At 61.8% G+C, this 13,606-nt stretch overlaps 2 protein-coding genes across 3 annotated transcripts in view; one reads left to right on the top strand and one right to left on the bottom strand.

Annotated features, from left to right (window-relative positions):
- Window positions 1-3,093, top strand: part of CPSF1 (cleavage and polyadenylation specific factor 1) — a 99,863-nt gene extending 96,770 nt beyond the window's left edge. For both annotated transcript variants that reach the window (XM_086875621.1, XM_086875625.1), the window contains 3 exons: window positions 396-525; window positions 1,641-1,779; window positions 2,872-3,093. In XM_086875621.1, coding sequence (XP_086731747.1) covers window positions 396-525; window positions 1,641-1,779; window positions 2,872-2,919 — 317 coding nt within the window. In that variant the 3' untranslated portion in view covers window positions 2,920-3,093. The remainder of the gene's footprint in view (window positions 1-395; window positions 526-1,640; window positions 1,780-2,871) is intronic.
- ADCK5 (aarF domain containing kinase 5) overlaps window positions 3,094-13,606 on the bottom strand; it is a 32,286-nt gene continuing 21,773 nt past the window's right edge. Inside the window, exons 11-15 of the mRNA XM_086875652.1 lie at window positions 11,933-12,011; window positions 10,099-10,190; window positions 7,788-8,094; window positions 6,375-6,476; window positions 3,094-5,181 (exon numbers count right to left, since the gene is read on the bottom strand). Of these exons, the coding sequence (XP_086731778.1) occupies window positions 5,076-5,181; window positions 6,375-6,476; window positions 7,788-8,094; window positions 10,099-10,190; window positions 11,933-12,011 (686 nt within the window). The 3' untranslated portion in view covers window positions 3,094-5,075. The remainder of the gene's footprint in view (window positions 5,182-6,374; window positions 6,477-7,787; window positions 8,095-10,098; window positions 10,191-11,932; window positions 12,012-13,606) is intronic.

Below are 13,606 nucleotides of genomic sequence, written 5' to 3'. Positions count from 1 at the left end.
TGGGATCAGGATTGGGGATTTGGGTTATTTGGGATCAGGATGATTTGGGATCAGGATTTGGGATCAGGATTGGAGATTTGGGATCAGGATGATTTGGGATCAGGATTTGGGGTGATTTGGGATGATCCCCACAGCGACGCTGGACGGGGGCCTGGGGCTGCTGCTGCCGATGATTTGGGATTTGGGATCAGGATGATTTGAGATCAGGATTATCTGGGATCAGGGTTATTTGGGATGATTTGGGATCAGGATTTGGGATTTGGGGTGATTTGGGATGATCCCCACAGCGACACTGGACGGGGGCCTGGGGCTGCTGCTGCCGATGATTTGGGATCAGGATTGGGGATTTGGGGTGATTTGGGGTGATTTGGGGTGATTTGGGATGATCCCCACAGCGACGCTGGACGGGGGCCTGGGGCTGCTGCTGCCGATGCAGGAGAAAACCTACAGGAGACTCCTGATGCTGCAGAACGCGCTCAGCTCCGCCCTGCCACACCTGGCGGGGCTGAACCCACGGGCCTTCAGGTAAATCACACCTGGGGACACCTGGGGACACCTGGGACACACCTGGGGACACCTGGGGTACACCTGGGACACACCTGGGGACACCTGGGGTACACCTGGGACACACCTGTACACAGCTCAGCTCCGCCCTGCCACACCTGGCGGGGCTGAACCCACGGGCCTTCAGGTAAATCACACCTGGGGACACCTGGGACACACCTGGGGACACCTGGGGTACACCTGGGTACACACCTGGGGACACCTGGGGACATCTGGGTACACCTGTACACACCTGTACTCAGCTCAGCTCCGCCCTGCCACACCTGGCGGGGCTGAACCCACGGGCCTTCAGGTAAATCACACCTGGGGACACCTGGGGTACACCTGGGGTACACCTGGGGACACCTGAGTACACCTGAGACACACCTGGGGACACCTGGGGACATCTGGGTACACCTGTACACAGCTCAGCTCCGCCCTGCCACACCTGGCGGGGCTCAACCCACGGGCCTTCAGGTAAATCACACCTGGACACACCTGGGGACACCAGGGGACACCTGGGAACACCTGGGGTACACCTGGGGACACCTGGGGTACACCTGGGGTACACCTGGGAACACCTGGGAACACCTGGGAACACCTGGGGACACCTGGGACACACCTGGGGACAGCTGGGACACACCTGGGGACACACCTGGGGACAGCTGGGACACACCTGGGGACACCTGGGGACACCTGGGGACACTGGGACACACCTGGGGACACCTGGGGTACACCTGGGGACACCTGGGACACACCTGGGGACACCTGGGGACACCTGGCACACCTGGACACAGCTGGGCTGCACACAGACACACCTGTCCCTCCCCTGTCCCTCCCCTGTCTCCCCTGTCCCTCCCCTGTCTCACCTGTCCCTGCCCTGTCTCTCACCTGTCCCTGCCCTGTCCCTCTCCTGTCTCTCACCTGTCCCTCCCCTGTCTCACCTGTCCCTCCCCTGTCTCACCTGTCCTTCTCCTGTCTCTCACCTGTCCCTCCCCTGTCTCCCCTGTGCCTCCCCTGTCTCACCTGTCCCTGCCCTGTCCCTCCCCTGTCCCTCCCCTGTCTCACCTGTCCCTCCCCTGTCTCACCTGTCGCAGGTTGCTACAGTCGGAGCGGCGCCTGTTGCAGAACGCGGTGCGCAACGTCCTGGACGGGGAATTGCTGAGCAGGTTCCTGTACCTGAGCGCCATGGAGCGCGGGGAGCTGGCCAAGAAGATCGGCACCACACCTGACATCGTGAGTGGGGACAGGTGTGGGACAGGTGTGGGACAGGTGTGGGACAGGACAGGTGTAGGACAGGTGTAGTACAGGTGTGGGGCTGAGCAGGTTCCTGTACCTGAGCGCCATGGAGCGCGGGGAGCTGGCCAAGAAGATCGGCACCACACCTGACATCGTGAGTGGGGACAGATGTGGGACAGGTGTGGGACAGGTGTGGGACAGGTGTGGGACAGGTGTAGGACAGGACAGGTGTGGGACAGGTGTGGGACTGGGCAGGTTCCTGTACCTGAGCGCCATGGAGCGCGGAGAGCTGGCCAAGAAGATCGGCACCACACCTGACATCGTGAGTGGGGACAGGTGTGGGACAGGTGTTGGACAGGACAGGTGTGGGACAGGTGTGGGACAGGTGTAGTACAGGTGTAGTACAGGTGTGGGACAGGGACAGGTGTGGGGCTGAGCAGGTTCCTGTACCTGAGCGCCATGGAGCGCGGGGAGCTGGCCAAGAAGATCGGCACCACACCTGACATCGTGAGTGGGGCTGGGACAGGTGTGGGGCAGGACAGGTGTGGGGCAGGACAGGTGTAGGACAGGTGTGGGACAGGTGTGGGACAGGACAGGTGTGGGACAGGTGTAGGACAGGTGTGTGACTGTCACAGGTGTGGAGCTGTCACAGGTGTTGGACAGGTGTGTGACTGTCACAGGTGTAGAACAGGTGTGACTGTCACAGGTGTGTGACTGTCACAGGTGTGTGACTGTCACAGGTGTGGGGTTGTCATAGGTGTGTGACAGGGTTAGGGTTAGGGTTAGGGTTAGCCCCACCCCACAGGTGTGGGGCTGTCACAGGTGTAGTACAGGTGTTGGACAGGTGTAAGACAGGTGTAGTACAGGTGTAGAACAGGTGTGACTGTCACAGGTGTGTGACTGTCACAGGTGTGTGACTGTCACAGGTGTGTCACTGTCACAGGTGTGTGTCACTGTCACAGGTGTGACTGTCACAGGTGTGTCACTGTCACAGGTGTGTCACTGTCACAGGTGTGTCACTGTCACAGGTGTGGGGTCACTGAGGCTCAGCCCAGGTGAGTCCCTGACCCCTCTCCCCTCCCCCCACAGATCCTGGACGACCTCCTGGAGATCGATCGAGTCACCGCCCACTTCTGAGGGCCCCAAAACCCCAAAAAACCCCCCCAAAAACCCAAAAATCCCCCCAAAAAAACCCCCAAAATCCCAAAAAAACCCAAAAAACCCCAAAATTCCCAAAAAAACCCCAAAATCCCAAAAAAACTCCCCCAAATCCCCCAAAACCCCCCCAATAAATCCCGTTTGTACAAAAAATTCTGGATTTTGGTTTTATTTGGGGGAATTTGGGGAATTTTGGGGGGTTTGAGGGGATTTTGGGGTAAATTTGGGGGATTTTGGGGTCGATTTTGGGGGGATTTGGGGGGATTTTGGGGTTTTTTGGGGGTCACAGTGCTTTGGGGCTCTCACAGTGAATTTTGGGGAGGGGGTTTCGGGATTTTTGGTATCGCTCGGGGGAATTTGGGGGTTTTGGGGACGGGTTTTGAGCCTTCCCGGGTGCTCTTTGGCATTCCAGATGTTTCCAGATGTTTCCAGCTGTTCTCAGCTCCTTTCCTGCTCATTTTTGAGGCGTTTCGGGCAATTCCTGGGTGGTTTTTTTTTTTCCCCAAGGTTTTCAGCCTCTCCTGGGTATTTTTTTGGGGCGGTTCCCAGATGTTTCCCAGATGTTCTCGGGTGGATTTCGGGTGTTTCCGGGCGGTTTTCAGGTGTTTTCCCAGATTTTGGGGGGTTCCCAGCTCTTTTCCAGATGTTTTGGGCCGTTTTCCCAACGTTTTCTGGGGATTTTGGGTGATTTTGAGGGGGTTTGGGTTGATTTTGGGGGTGTTTGAGCCATTTCCAGCTGTTCCCTCAGCGTTTCCAGCCCATTTCCAGATGTTTTCGGGGTTTTCTTCAGCGTTTTTGGCCGATTTGGGGCATTTTTGGCCGTTTCCAGCTGTTTTCCAGCTGTTTCCCAGCTGCTTTGGTTTGGTTTTCCGATGTTTTCGGGTTGTTCTGGCATTTCTGACGGGTCCGTGGGGGATTTTCAGGAATTTTTGGGGGGTTTTTGGGTGTTTCCAGCTGTTTTCCAGGCGTTTTGGGCTGTTTTCGCCATTTCTGGCTGGGTTTTGGGGTGTTTTCGGGGTGTTCCCAGCTGTTTTCCAGGTGTTTCCCCAGCGTTTCCACCTGTTTTCAGATGTTCTCAGGTGTATTTCAGTGTTCCCAGCCGATCTGGGGAATTTTGGGGAAATTTTGGGTGTTTCCAGCTGTTTTTCAGGCGTTTTCCAGATGTTTCTGGCCGGTTCAGGGCTGTTTTTCGGGTGTTCCCAGCTGTTTTCCAGATGTCCTCAGATTTTTTCATGTTTTTGGCTGGGTTTGGGGGTATTTTTTGGTGTTTCCAGCCAGTTTTGGGGTCTTTTTGGGTGTTCCAAACGGTTTTGGGGTGTTTTGGGGGATTTGGGGGTGTTTTGGGGGTAATTTGGGGTGGATTTTGGTGTATTTTCAGGATGGGTTTTGGGCTGTTTAGGGGTATTTTAGGGCAGTTTTTGGGGTGTTTTGGGCTGGTTTTGGCAGTTTTGGGTTGTTTTTGGGGCGTTTTGGGCAGTTTTGGGTTGTTTTTGGACAATTTTAAGGTGTTTTGGCCTGTTTTTGGCGTGTTTTCAGACAGCTTTTAAGGTGTTTTTAGGCTGCTTTCAGTTTTTGGGCTGTTTCTGGGGTGGTTTTTGGGCTGTTTCCAGGCAGTTTTTGGGGTGTTTTGGGCTATTTTCAGGCTGTTTCCAGGCTGTTTTGGGCTATTTTCGGGCTGTTTTCAGGCTGTTTTGGGGCTGTTTCCAGGCAGTTTTTGGGGTGTTTTGGGCTATTTTCGGGCTGTTTTGGGGCTGTTTCCAGGCAGTTTTTGGGGTGTTTTTGGGCTGTTTTCGGGCTGTTTCCAGGCAGTTTTTGGGCTGTTTTGGGGCTGGTTTTGGGCTGTTTTCAGGCTGTTTCCAGGCAGTTTTTTGGGCTGTTTTGGGGCTGTTTCCAGGCAGTTTTTTGGGGTGTTTTGGGGCTGTTTTTGGGCTGTTTTCGGGCTGTTTTCAGGCGGTTTTTGGGCTGTTTTCAGGCTGTTTTGGGGCTGTTTCCAGGCAGTTTTTTGGGCTGTTTTCGGGCTGTTTTCAGGCGGTTTTTGGGCTGTTTTCAGGCTGTTTTGGGGCTGTTTCCAGGCAGTTTTTGGGGCTGTTTTGGGGCTGTTTCCGGGCAGTTTCGGGTGTTCCTGGGGCGCCCCCTCAGGCCCGCAGCAGCTCCTGCAGCTGCTCCCCGAGCGGCAGCGCCCCCCAGCGGCTCAGGAGCCGCAGCGCCGCCGCCACCAACCGGAACCGGAACCACTCCAGCCTGGGGGCGGGACCGTGACGTCACCGGGGGGGAGGGGCACACACAGCTGGGGGGGAGGGGCACACACAGCTGGGGGGAGGGGCACACACAGCTGGGGGGAGGGGCACACACACCGGGGGGGAGGGGCACACACAACTGGGGGGAGGGGCACACACAGCTGGGGGGGAGGGGCACACACAGCTGGGGGGGAGGGGCACACACACCGGGGGGGGGAGGGGCACACACAGCTGGGGGGGAGGGGCACACACAGCTGGGGGGGAGGGGCACACACACCTGGGGGGGGGGCACACACAGCTGGGGGGAGGGGCACACACAGCTGGGGGGGAGGGGCACACACAGCTGGGGGGGAGGGGCACACACAGCTGGGGGGAGGGGACCGTGACGTCACCGGGGGGGGAGGGGCACACACAGCTGGGGGGGAGGGGCACACACAGCTGGGGGGAGGGGCACACACAGCTGGGGGGGAGGGGCACACACACCGGGGGGGGAGGGGCACACACACCGGGGGGGGAGGGGCACACACAGCTGGGGGGGAGGGGCACACACAGCTGGGGGGGAGGGGCACACACACCTGGGAGACCCCCCCCACACACCTGGATCCTGAGCCTCTCCCCTACACCTGACCCCCTCCCCCCTCCCCTGAGCCCTTTCCCCTCACCTGTCCCACTCCCCTCCCCCCCACCTGCCCCCTCCCACTCACCTGAGCCCCTCCCCCTCACCTGAGCCCCTCCCCCCTCAATTGTCCCCTCACCCTCACCCTCCCCCCACACCTGAGCCCCTCCCCCCACACCTGAGCCCTGAGCCCCTCCCCATCCCCTCCCCCTCCCCCCACCTGAGCCCCTCCACCACACCTGAGCCCCTCCCTTCCTTTGAGCCCTGAGTGCCCACCTGAGCCCCTCCCCCCTCACCTGAGCCCCTCCCCTCCCACACCTGAGCCCCTCCCCCCACACCTGAGCCCCTCCCCTCCCACACCTGAGCCCCTCCCTTCCTTTGAGCCCTGAGTGCCCACCTGAGCCCCTCCCCCCTCACCTGAGCCCCTCCCCCCACACCTGAGCCCCTCCCCCCCTCACCTGAGCCCCTCCCCCCACACCTGAGCCCCTCCCCCCCTCACCTGAGCCCCTCCCCCCACACCTGAGCCCCTCCCCCTCCACCTGAGCCCCTCCCCCCTCACCTGAGCCCCTCCCCCCCCTCACCTGAGGGCCAGCTCGAATTTGAAGCTCTCCCAGGCCAGGTGCAGCCGCTGCCTCAGGGACCCCCCGGGACCCCCCCTCAGGCGGCTCCAGCTGCGCACGGCGCTGCGGGGGAGGGGCGGCCTCACCTGGGGCTCACCTGGGCACCCCCAGAAACCACCTGGGCACCCCAACACCCACCCAGAGCTCACCTGGGCACCCCCAGAAACCACCTGGGCACCCCAACACCCACCCAGAGCTCACCTGGGCACCCCCAGAGCTCACCTGAACACCCCAACACCCACCCAGAGCTCACCTGGGCACCCCCAGAGTTCACCTGAACACCCCAACCCCCACCCAGAGCTCACCTGGGGCTCACCTGGGCACCCCCAGAAACCACCTGGGCACCCCAACCCCCACCCAGAGCTCACCTGGGCACCCCCATAAACCACCTGGGCACCCCAACCCCCCCCCAGAGCTCACCTGGGGCTCACCTGGGCACCCCCAGAACCCCCAGAGTTCATCTGAACACCCCAACCCCCCCCCCAGAGCTCACCTGAACACCCCAAACCCCCCCCCAGAGCTCACCTGGGCACCCCAACCCCCCCTAGAGCTCACCTGGGGCTCACCTGGGCACCCCCAGAGCTCACCTGGGCACCCCAACCCCCACCCAGAGCTCACCTGGGCACCCCCAGAGCTCACCTGAACACCCCAAACCCCCCCCCAGAGCTCACCTGGGCACCCCCAGAGCTCACCTGGGCACCCCCAGAGTTCACCTGAACACCCCAACCCCCACCCAGAGCTCACCTGGGCACCCCCAGAGCTCACCTGGGCACCCCAACACCCCCCAGGGCTCACCTGGGCACCCCAACACCCCCCAGGGCCCACCTGGGTGCCCCCACTGCCCCCACCTGTTCAAAACTCACAGGTGCCTCCCCAACCCCCCCCCCCCCCCCCCAATCCCCAGGGATACACAGGGCACACCTGAGAACACCTGGGCACACCTGGGCACACCTGGGCACACCTGGGAGCTCACACAGACACACCTGGGCACACCTGGGCACACCTGAGAGCTCACACAGAGACACACACAGACACACCTGGGCACACCTGAGAGCTCACACACACACACACCTGTGTCACTCACCTGTTCCCCGTGACTCACCTGCGGGCCATGAGGCCGTACCTGTCGGCAGGTGCGCCCAGGGCGGCGTGCACGCTGCGCACGGTGTTGATGCAGCGGAACACCAGCAGCACCTGGGCACACCTGGGCACACCTGGGCACACCTGGGAGCTCACACAGACACACCTGGACACACACAGACACAGCTGGGCACACCTGGGCACACCTGGGAGCTCACACAGACACACCTGGGCACACCTGGGGGCTCACACCTGTCACACCCGTGTCACTCACCTGTTCCCCAGGTGACTCACCTGCGGGCCATGAGGCCGTACCTGTCGGCAGGTGCGCCCAGGGCGGCGTGCACGCTGCGCACGGTGTTGATGCAGCGGAACACCAGCAGCATGGGGCGGGGCAGCGCCCGCAGCACCTGCACGATGTGCGGGAAGCGCCGCGCCGCCATCCCCCGCATGTACTCGCGCTCCTCCGGCCGCAGGTGACCCTCAGGTGAGCCCCCCAGGTGAGCCCAGCCCGGCGCCGCCGAGCCCAGGTGAGCTCCCAGCCCCGAGGGGGCCCCGCCCAGGGGGCGCTGCAGGAGCATCTCCGAGAACAGCAGGTAATCTGGGGGGACAGGTGGGGACAGGTGAGACCCCCAGGTACCCCCAGGTGAGCCCCAGGTGACCCCCAGGTGAGCCCCAGGTGACCCCAAATGCTGCAGGAGCATCTCTGAGAACAGCAGGTAATCTGGGGGACAGGTGGGGACAGGTGGGGACAGGTGAGACCCCCAGGTACCCCCAGGTGTGTCCCAGGTACCCCCAGGTGACCCCAAATGCTGCAGGAGCATCTCTGAGAAGAGCAGGTAATCTGGGGGGACAGGTGGGGACAGGTGAGACCCCCAGGTGACACCCAGGTGTGTCCCAGGTGACCCCAAATGCTGCAGGAGCATCTCCGAGAAGAGCAGGTAATCTGGGGGACAGGTGAGGACAGGTGGGGACAGGTGAGACCCCAGGTGACCCTCAGGTGACCCCCAGGTGACCCCAAATGCTGCAGGAGCATCTCCGAGAAGAGCAGGTAATCTGGGGGGACAGGTGGGGACAGGTGAGACCCCCAGGTGACACCCAGGTGACCCCCAGGTGACCCCAGGTGAGCCCCAGGGGCTGCAGGAGCATCTCTGAGAACAGCAGGTAATCTGGGGGGACAGGTGGGACAGGTGAGACCCCCAGGTACCCCCAGGTGTGTCCCAGGTACCCCCAGGTGAACCCCAGGTGACCCCCAGGTGTGTCCCAGGTACCCCCAGGTGAACCCCAGGTGACCCCCAGGTGAGCCCAGATGCTGCAGGAGCATCTCTGAGAACAGCAGGTAATCTGGGGGGACAGGTGAGGACAGGTGAGGACAGGTGAGACCCCAGGTGACCCTCAGGTGACCCTCAGGTGACCCCCAGATGCTGCAGGAGCATCTCTGAGAAGAGCAGGTAATCTGGGGGGACAGGTGGGGACAGGTGAGACCCCCAGGTGACCCTCAGGTGACCCCCAGGTGAGCCCAGGTGACCCCCAGGTGAGCCCCAGGTGAGCCCCAGATGCTGCAGGAGCATCTCCGAGAAGAGCAGGTAATCTGGGGGGATAGGTGAGGACAGGTGAGACCCCCAGGTGAGCCCAGGTGTGTCCCAGGTACCCCCAGGTGACCCCCAGGTGAACCCCAGGTGACCCCAGGTGAGCCCCAAATGCTGCAGGAGCATCTCCGAGAACAGCAGGTAATCTGGGGGGACAGGTGAGAACAGGTGGGGACAGGTGGGGACAGGTGGGGACAGGTGAGAACAGGTGGGGACAGGTGAGGACAGGTAGGGACAGGTGACCCCAGGTGAGACCCCCAGGTACCCCCAGGTGAGCTCAGGTGACCCCCCAGATACCCCCAGGTGACCCCAGGTGTGGGGGCGGGGCTGGGGGAAGGGGAATTTTGGCCTCCCCCCCTCATTTTTGGGGTCCCCTCCCCCCATTTCCACCCCCCCCGGGTTTTTGGGTTCTCCCCCCATTTTTGGGGTCTCTCCCTTGCAGCTTTTTGGGGTCTCTCCCCCATTTTTGGGGTTTTCACCCCCAGGTTTTTGGGGTGCTCCCCCCCATTTTTGGGGTTCTCCCCCCACACAGGTTTTTGGGGTTCTCTCCCGGTTTTTGGGGTCTTTCCAGGTTTTTGGGGTTCTCCCCCCCCGGTTTTTGGGGTTCTCACCCCCCTGCAGGTTTTTGGAGCTCTCTCCCTGTTTTTGGGGTCTCTCCCGGTTTTTGGGGGTCTCCCTCCCTGGTTTTTGGGGTCTCTCCCCCGTTCAGTTTTTGGGGTTCTCCCCCCCCCGCAGGTTTTTGGGGTTCTCTCAAGGCTTTTGGGGTCTCTCCAGGTTTTTGGGGTCTCCCCCCCACAGTTTTTGGGGTCTCTCCCCCCCCGCAGTTTTTGGGGCTCTCTCCAGGATTTTTGGGGTTCTCTCCCGGTTTTTGGGGGTCTCTCCAGGTTTTTGGGGTCTCTCCCGGTTTTGGGGTCTCTCCCCCCCCCGTTCAGTTTTTGGGGTCTCTCCCGGTTTTTGGGCTCTCTCCCGGTTTTGGAGTCTCTCCCCCCCCCCCTTTCAGTTTTTGGGGTGCTCACCCTGCACCCCGAGTTCCGCCGCTCTGTCTCTCATGGCCTGGCGGTCCCCGAGGACGATGGCGCGCCAGAGCCCGCACAGCGACAGCCGCTCCCTGCGGGGGGGGGGGATTTGGGGACCCCCCCGGATTTTGGGGACCCCCCGGGATTTGGGGACCCCCTCCCGGGGACTTGGGGACCCCCCCCCCAAACCTCCCCCACCCCTTCTTTGGGTTTTCCCCCCCCCTTTTTAATGAATCCTCCCCAAATTTGGGATCCCGTTCATTTCTGGGGACCCCCCCGGATTTTGGGGACCCCCCCTGGGATTTGGGGGGACCCCCAGGACTCGGGGACCCCCCCAGGACTTGGGGACACCCCCCGGAATTTGGGGACCCCCCCCGGGACTCAGGGACCCCCCCCCAGGACTTGGGGACCCCCCCTGGATTTGGGGACTCCCCCTGGGGACTTGGAGACCCTCCCGGGGATTTGGGGATCCCCCCGGATTTTGGGGACCCCCCAGGAATTTGGGGAACCCCCCCGGGATTTGGGGACCCCCCCGGGACTTGGGGACCCCCCCGGGGACTTGGAGACCCTTCCGGGGATTTGGGGATCCCCCCGGATTTTGGGAAACCCCCCCAGATTTGGGGAGCCCCCCCGGTTTTGGGGACCCCCCCGGGACTCGGGGACCCCCCCCAGGAATTTGGGGAACCCCCCAGGAATTTGGGGACCCCCCTGGGATTCAGAAACACCCCCCAGGTGTCCCCCATTTCTGGGGAACCCCCCCCTGGGATTTTCCCACTTAAATTTGGGATCCCCCCCCAAATTTTGGGGACCTCCCAGAATTTGGGGACCCCCCGGGGATTTGGGGACCCCCCCGGATTTGGGATCCCACTCATTTTTGGGGCCCCCCCAGATTTTGGGGAACCCCCCCTGAGATTTGGGGACCCTCCTGGGATTTCGGGTTCCCCTCGGTGTTTTTTGGGTCCCCCCGGGTATTTTTGGTGTCCCTCGGGTTATTTTGGGGTCCCCCGCTATTTTTGGGGTCCCCCCGGGTGTTTTTGGGTTCCCCTGGATACTTTTGGGGTCCCCCCGGTGTTTTTGGGTTCCCCCGGGTGTTTTTGGGTTCCCCCGGGTATTTTTGGGTCCCCCCCGGTATTTTTGGGGTCCCTGTGTGTTTTTGGGGTCCCCCCGGGTATTTTTGGGTCCCCCCTGGGTGTTTCGGGGTCCCCCCGGGTGTTTTTGGGTTCCCCTGGGTATTTTTGGGGTCCCCCCGGGTATTTTTGGGTCCCCCCGTGTGTTTTTGAGGTCCCCCCAGGTATTTTTGGGGTCCCCCCCGGGTGTTTTTTGGGTCCCCCCGGGTATTTTTGGTGTCTCTTGGGTTATTTTGGGGTCCCCCGTTATTTTTGGGGTCCCCCCGGTGTTTTTGGGTCCCCCCGGGTGTTTTTGGGTTCCCCTGGGTTATTTTGGGGTCCCCTGGGTGTTTTTGGGGTCCCTGGGTCATTTCTGGGTTCCCCTCGGTTACTTTGGGGTCCCCCCGGGTATTTTTGGGGTCCCCCCGGTATTTTTGGTGTCCCTCGGGTTATTTTGGGGTCCCCCGCTATTTTTGGGGTCTCCCCGCTATTTTTGGGGTCCCCCCCGGGTGTTTTTGGGGTCCCCTGGATACTTTTGGGGTCCCCCCGGTGTTTTTGGGTTCCCCCGGGTGTTTTTGGGTTCCCCCGGGTATTTTTGGGTCCCCCCCGGTATTTTTGGGGTCCCTGTGTGTTTCTGGGGTCCCCCCCCGGGTGTTTCGGGGTCCCCCCGGGTGTTTGGGCTCCCCTCGGCTGTTTTGGGGTCCCCCGGGTGTTTTTGGGGTGCTCACGTCTCGCTCAGGGTCTCGTACAAGCCGTGGTCCAGCAGCACCAGCTCGGCTTTTCCATCGGGGCCGCGCCGCACCAGAACTGCCCCGAAAACGGGGGGTCAGGGTCGGGACCCCCGAATTTGGGATTTACACCCCGGGTTTGGGACCCCCAGATTTGGGATTTACACCCCGGGGTCGGGATTGACCCCCCAGATTTGGGATTGACCCCTGGGTTTGGGATTGACCCCAGGCTCGGCTTTTCCATCGGGGCCGCGCCGCACCAGAACTGCCCCGAAAACGGGGGTCAGGGTGGGGACCCCCGAATTTGGGGTGGGGTTTGGGGTCGGGTTTGGGACCCCCAGATTTGGGGTCGGGTTTGGGACCCCCCAGGTTTGGGGTCGGGTTTGGGACCCCCGAATTTGGGGTCGGGTTTGGGACCCCCAGGTTTGGGGTGGGGTTTGGGACCCCCGGGTTTGGGACCCCCGAATTTGGGACTCCCAGATTTGGGGTCGGGTTTGGGCTTGACCCCCCAAATTTGGGATTTACACCCCGAATTTGGGATTGACCCCCAAACTGAGCGTTCCCATCGGAGCCGCACCAGAACTGCCCGAAGAGGGGGGTTGGGGTTGGGACCCCCAAATTTGGGGTCGGGTTTGGGACCCCCAGGTTTGGGACTGACCCCCCAGATTTGGGATTTACACCCCGGGTTTGGGATTGACCCCAAACTCGGCTTTTCCATCGGGGCCGCGCCGCACCAGAACTGCCCCAAAAAGGGGGGTTGGGGTGGGGACCCCCGGGTTTGGGACCCCTGGGTTTGGGGTTGGGTTTGGGACCCCCGAATTTGGGATTGACCCCCGGGTTTGGGACCCCCAGATTTGGGGTCGGGTTTGGGACCCCCGGGTTTGGGGTCGGGTTTGGGATTTACACCCCGGGTTTGGGATTGACCCCAAGCTCAGCGTTCCCATCGGAGCCGCACCAGAACTGCCCGAAGAGGGGTTTGGGGTTGGGACCCCTCAGATTTGAGACCCCCCCCAGGTTTGGGGTCGGGTTTGGGGTCGGGTTTGGGACCCCCGAATTTGGGATTGACCCCAAACTGAGCCTTCCCATCGGGGCCGCGCCAGAACTGCGGGAACGGGATTTGGGGTGGGGACCCCCGGGTTTGGGGTCGGGTTTGGGGTCAGGATTGGGACCCCCCAGATTTGGGACCCCCCAGATTTGGGGTCAGGCTTGGGGTCGGGACCCCCGGGTTTGGGGTCCGGTTTGGGACCCCTGAATTTGGGGTCAGGTTTGGGGTCGGGTTTGGGATTGACCCCCCGGGTTTGGGGTGGGGTTTGGGGTCAGGATTGGGACCCCCGAGTTTGAGGTTGGGTTTGGAACCCCAGGATTGGGGGTGGGGTTTGGGGTTGGGTTTGGGACCCCCAGATTTGGGATTGACCCCCGGGTTTGGGATTTACACCCCCAGGTTTGGGATTGACCCCCCTGATTTGGGGTCGGGTTTGGGACCCCTGGGTTTGGGACCCCCAGATTTGGGGTCGGGTTTGGGGTCAGGTTTGGGACCCCCCAGATTTGGGATTTCACCCCCTGGATTTGAGATTTCCCGCCCGGTTTTGGGGTCCCCCCGATTTTGGAGTCCCCCCGGGGTTTTGGGGTGTCCCAGTTTTGGGGTGTCCCCGGTTTTGGGGCATCCCATTTGTG

This window comes from Cyanistes caeruleus, chromosome 1 (genome assembly GCF_971803275.1).
Source record: "Cyanistes caeruleus chromosome 1, bCyaCae1.hap1.1, whole genome shotgun sequence".
NCBI lineage: Eukaryota > Metazoa > Chordata > Aves > Passeriformes > Paridae > Cyanistes > Cyanistes caeruleus.
Note: the sequence above shows the minus strand (reverse complement) of the source record. Positions and strands in the feature narration are given on the sequence as shown.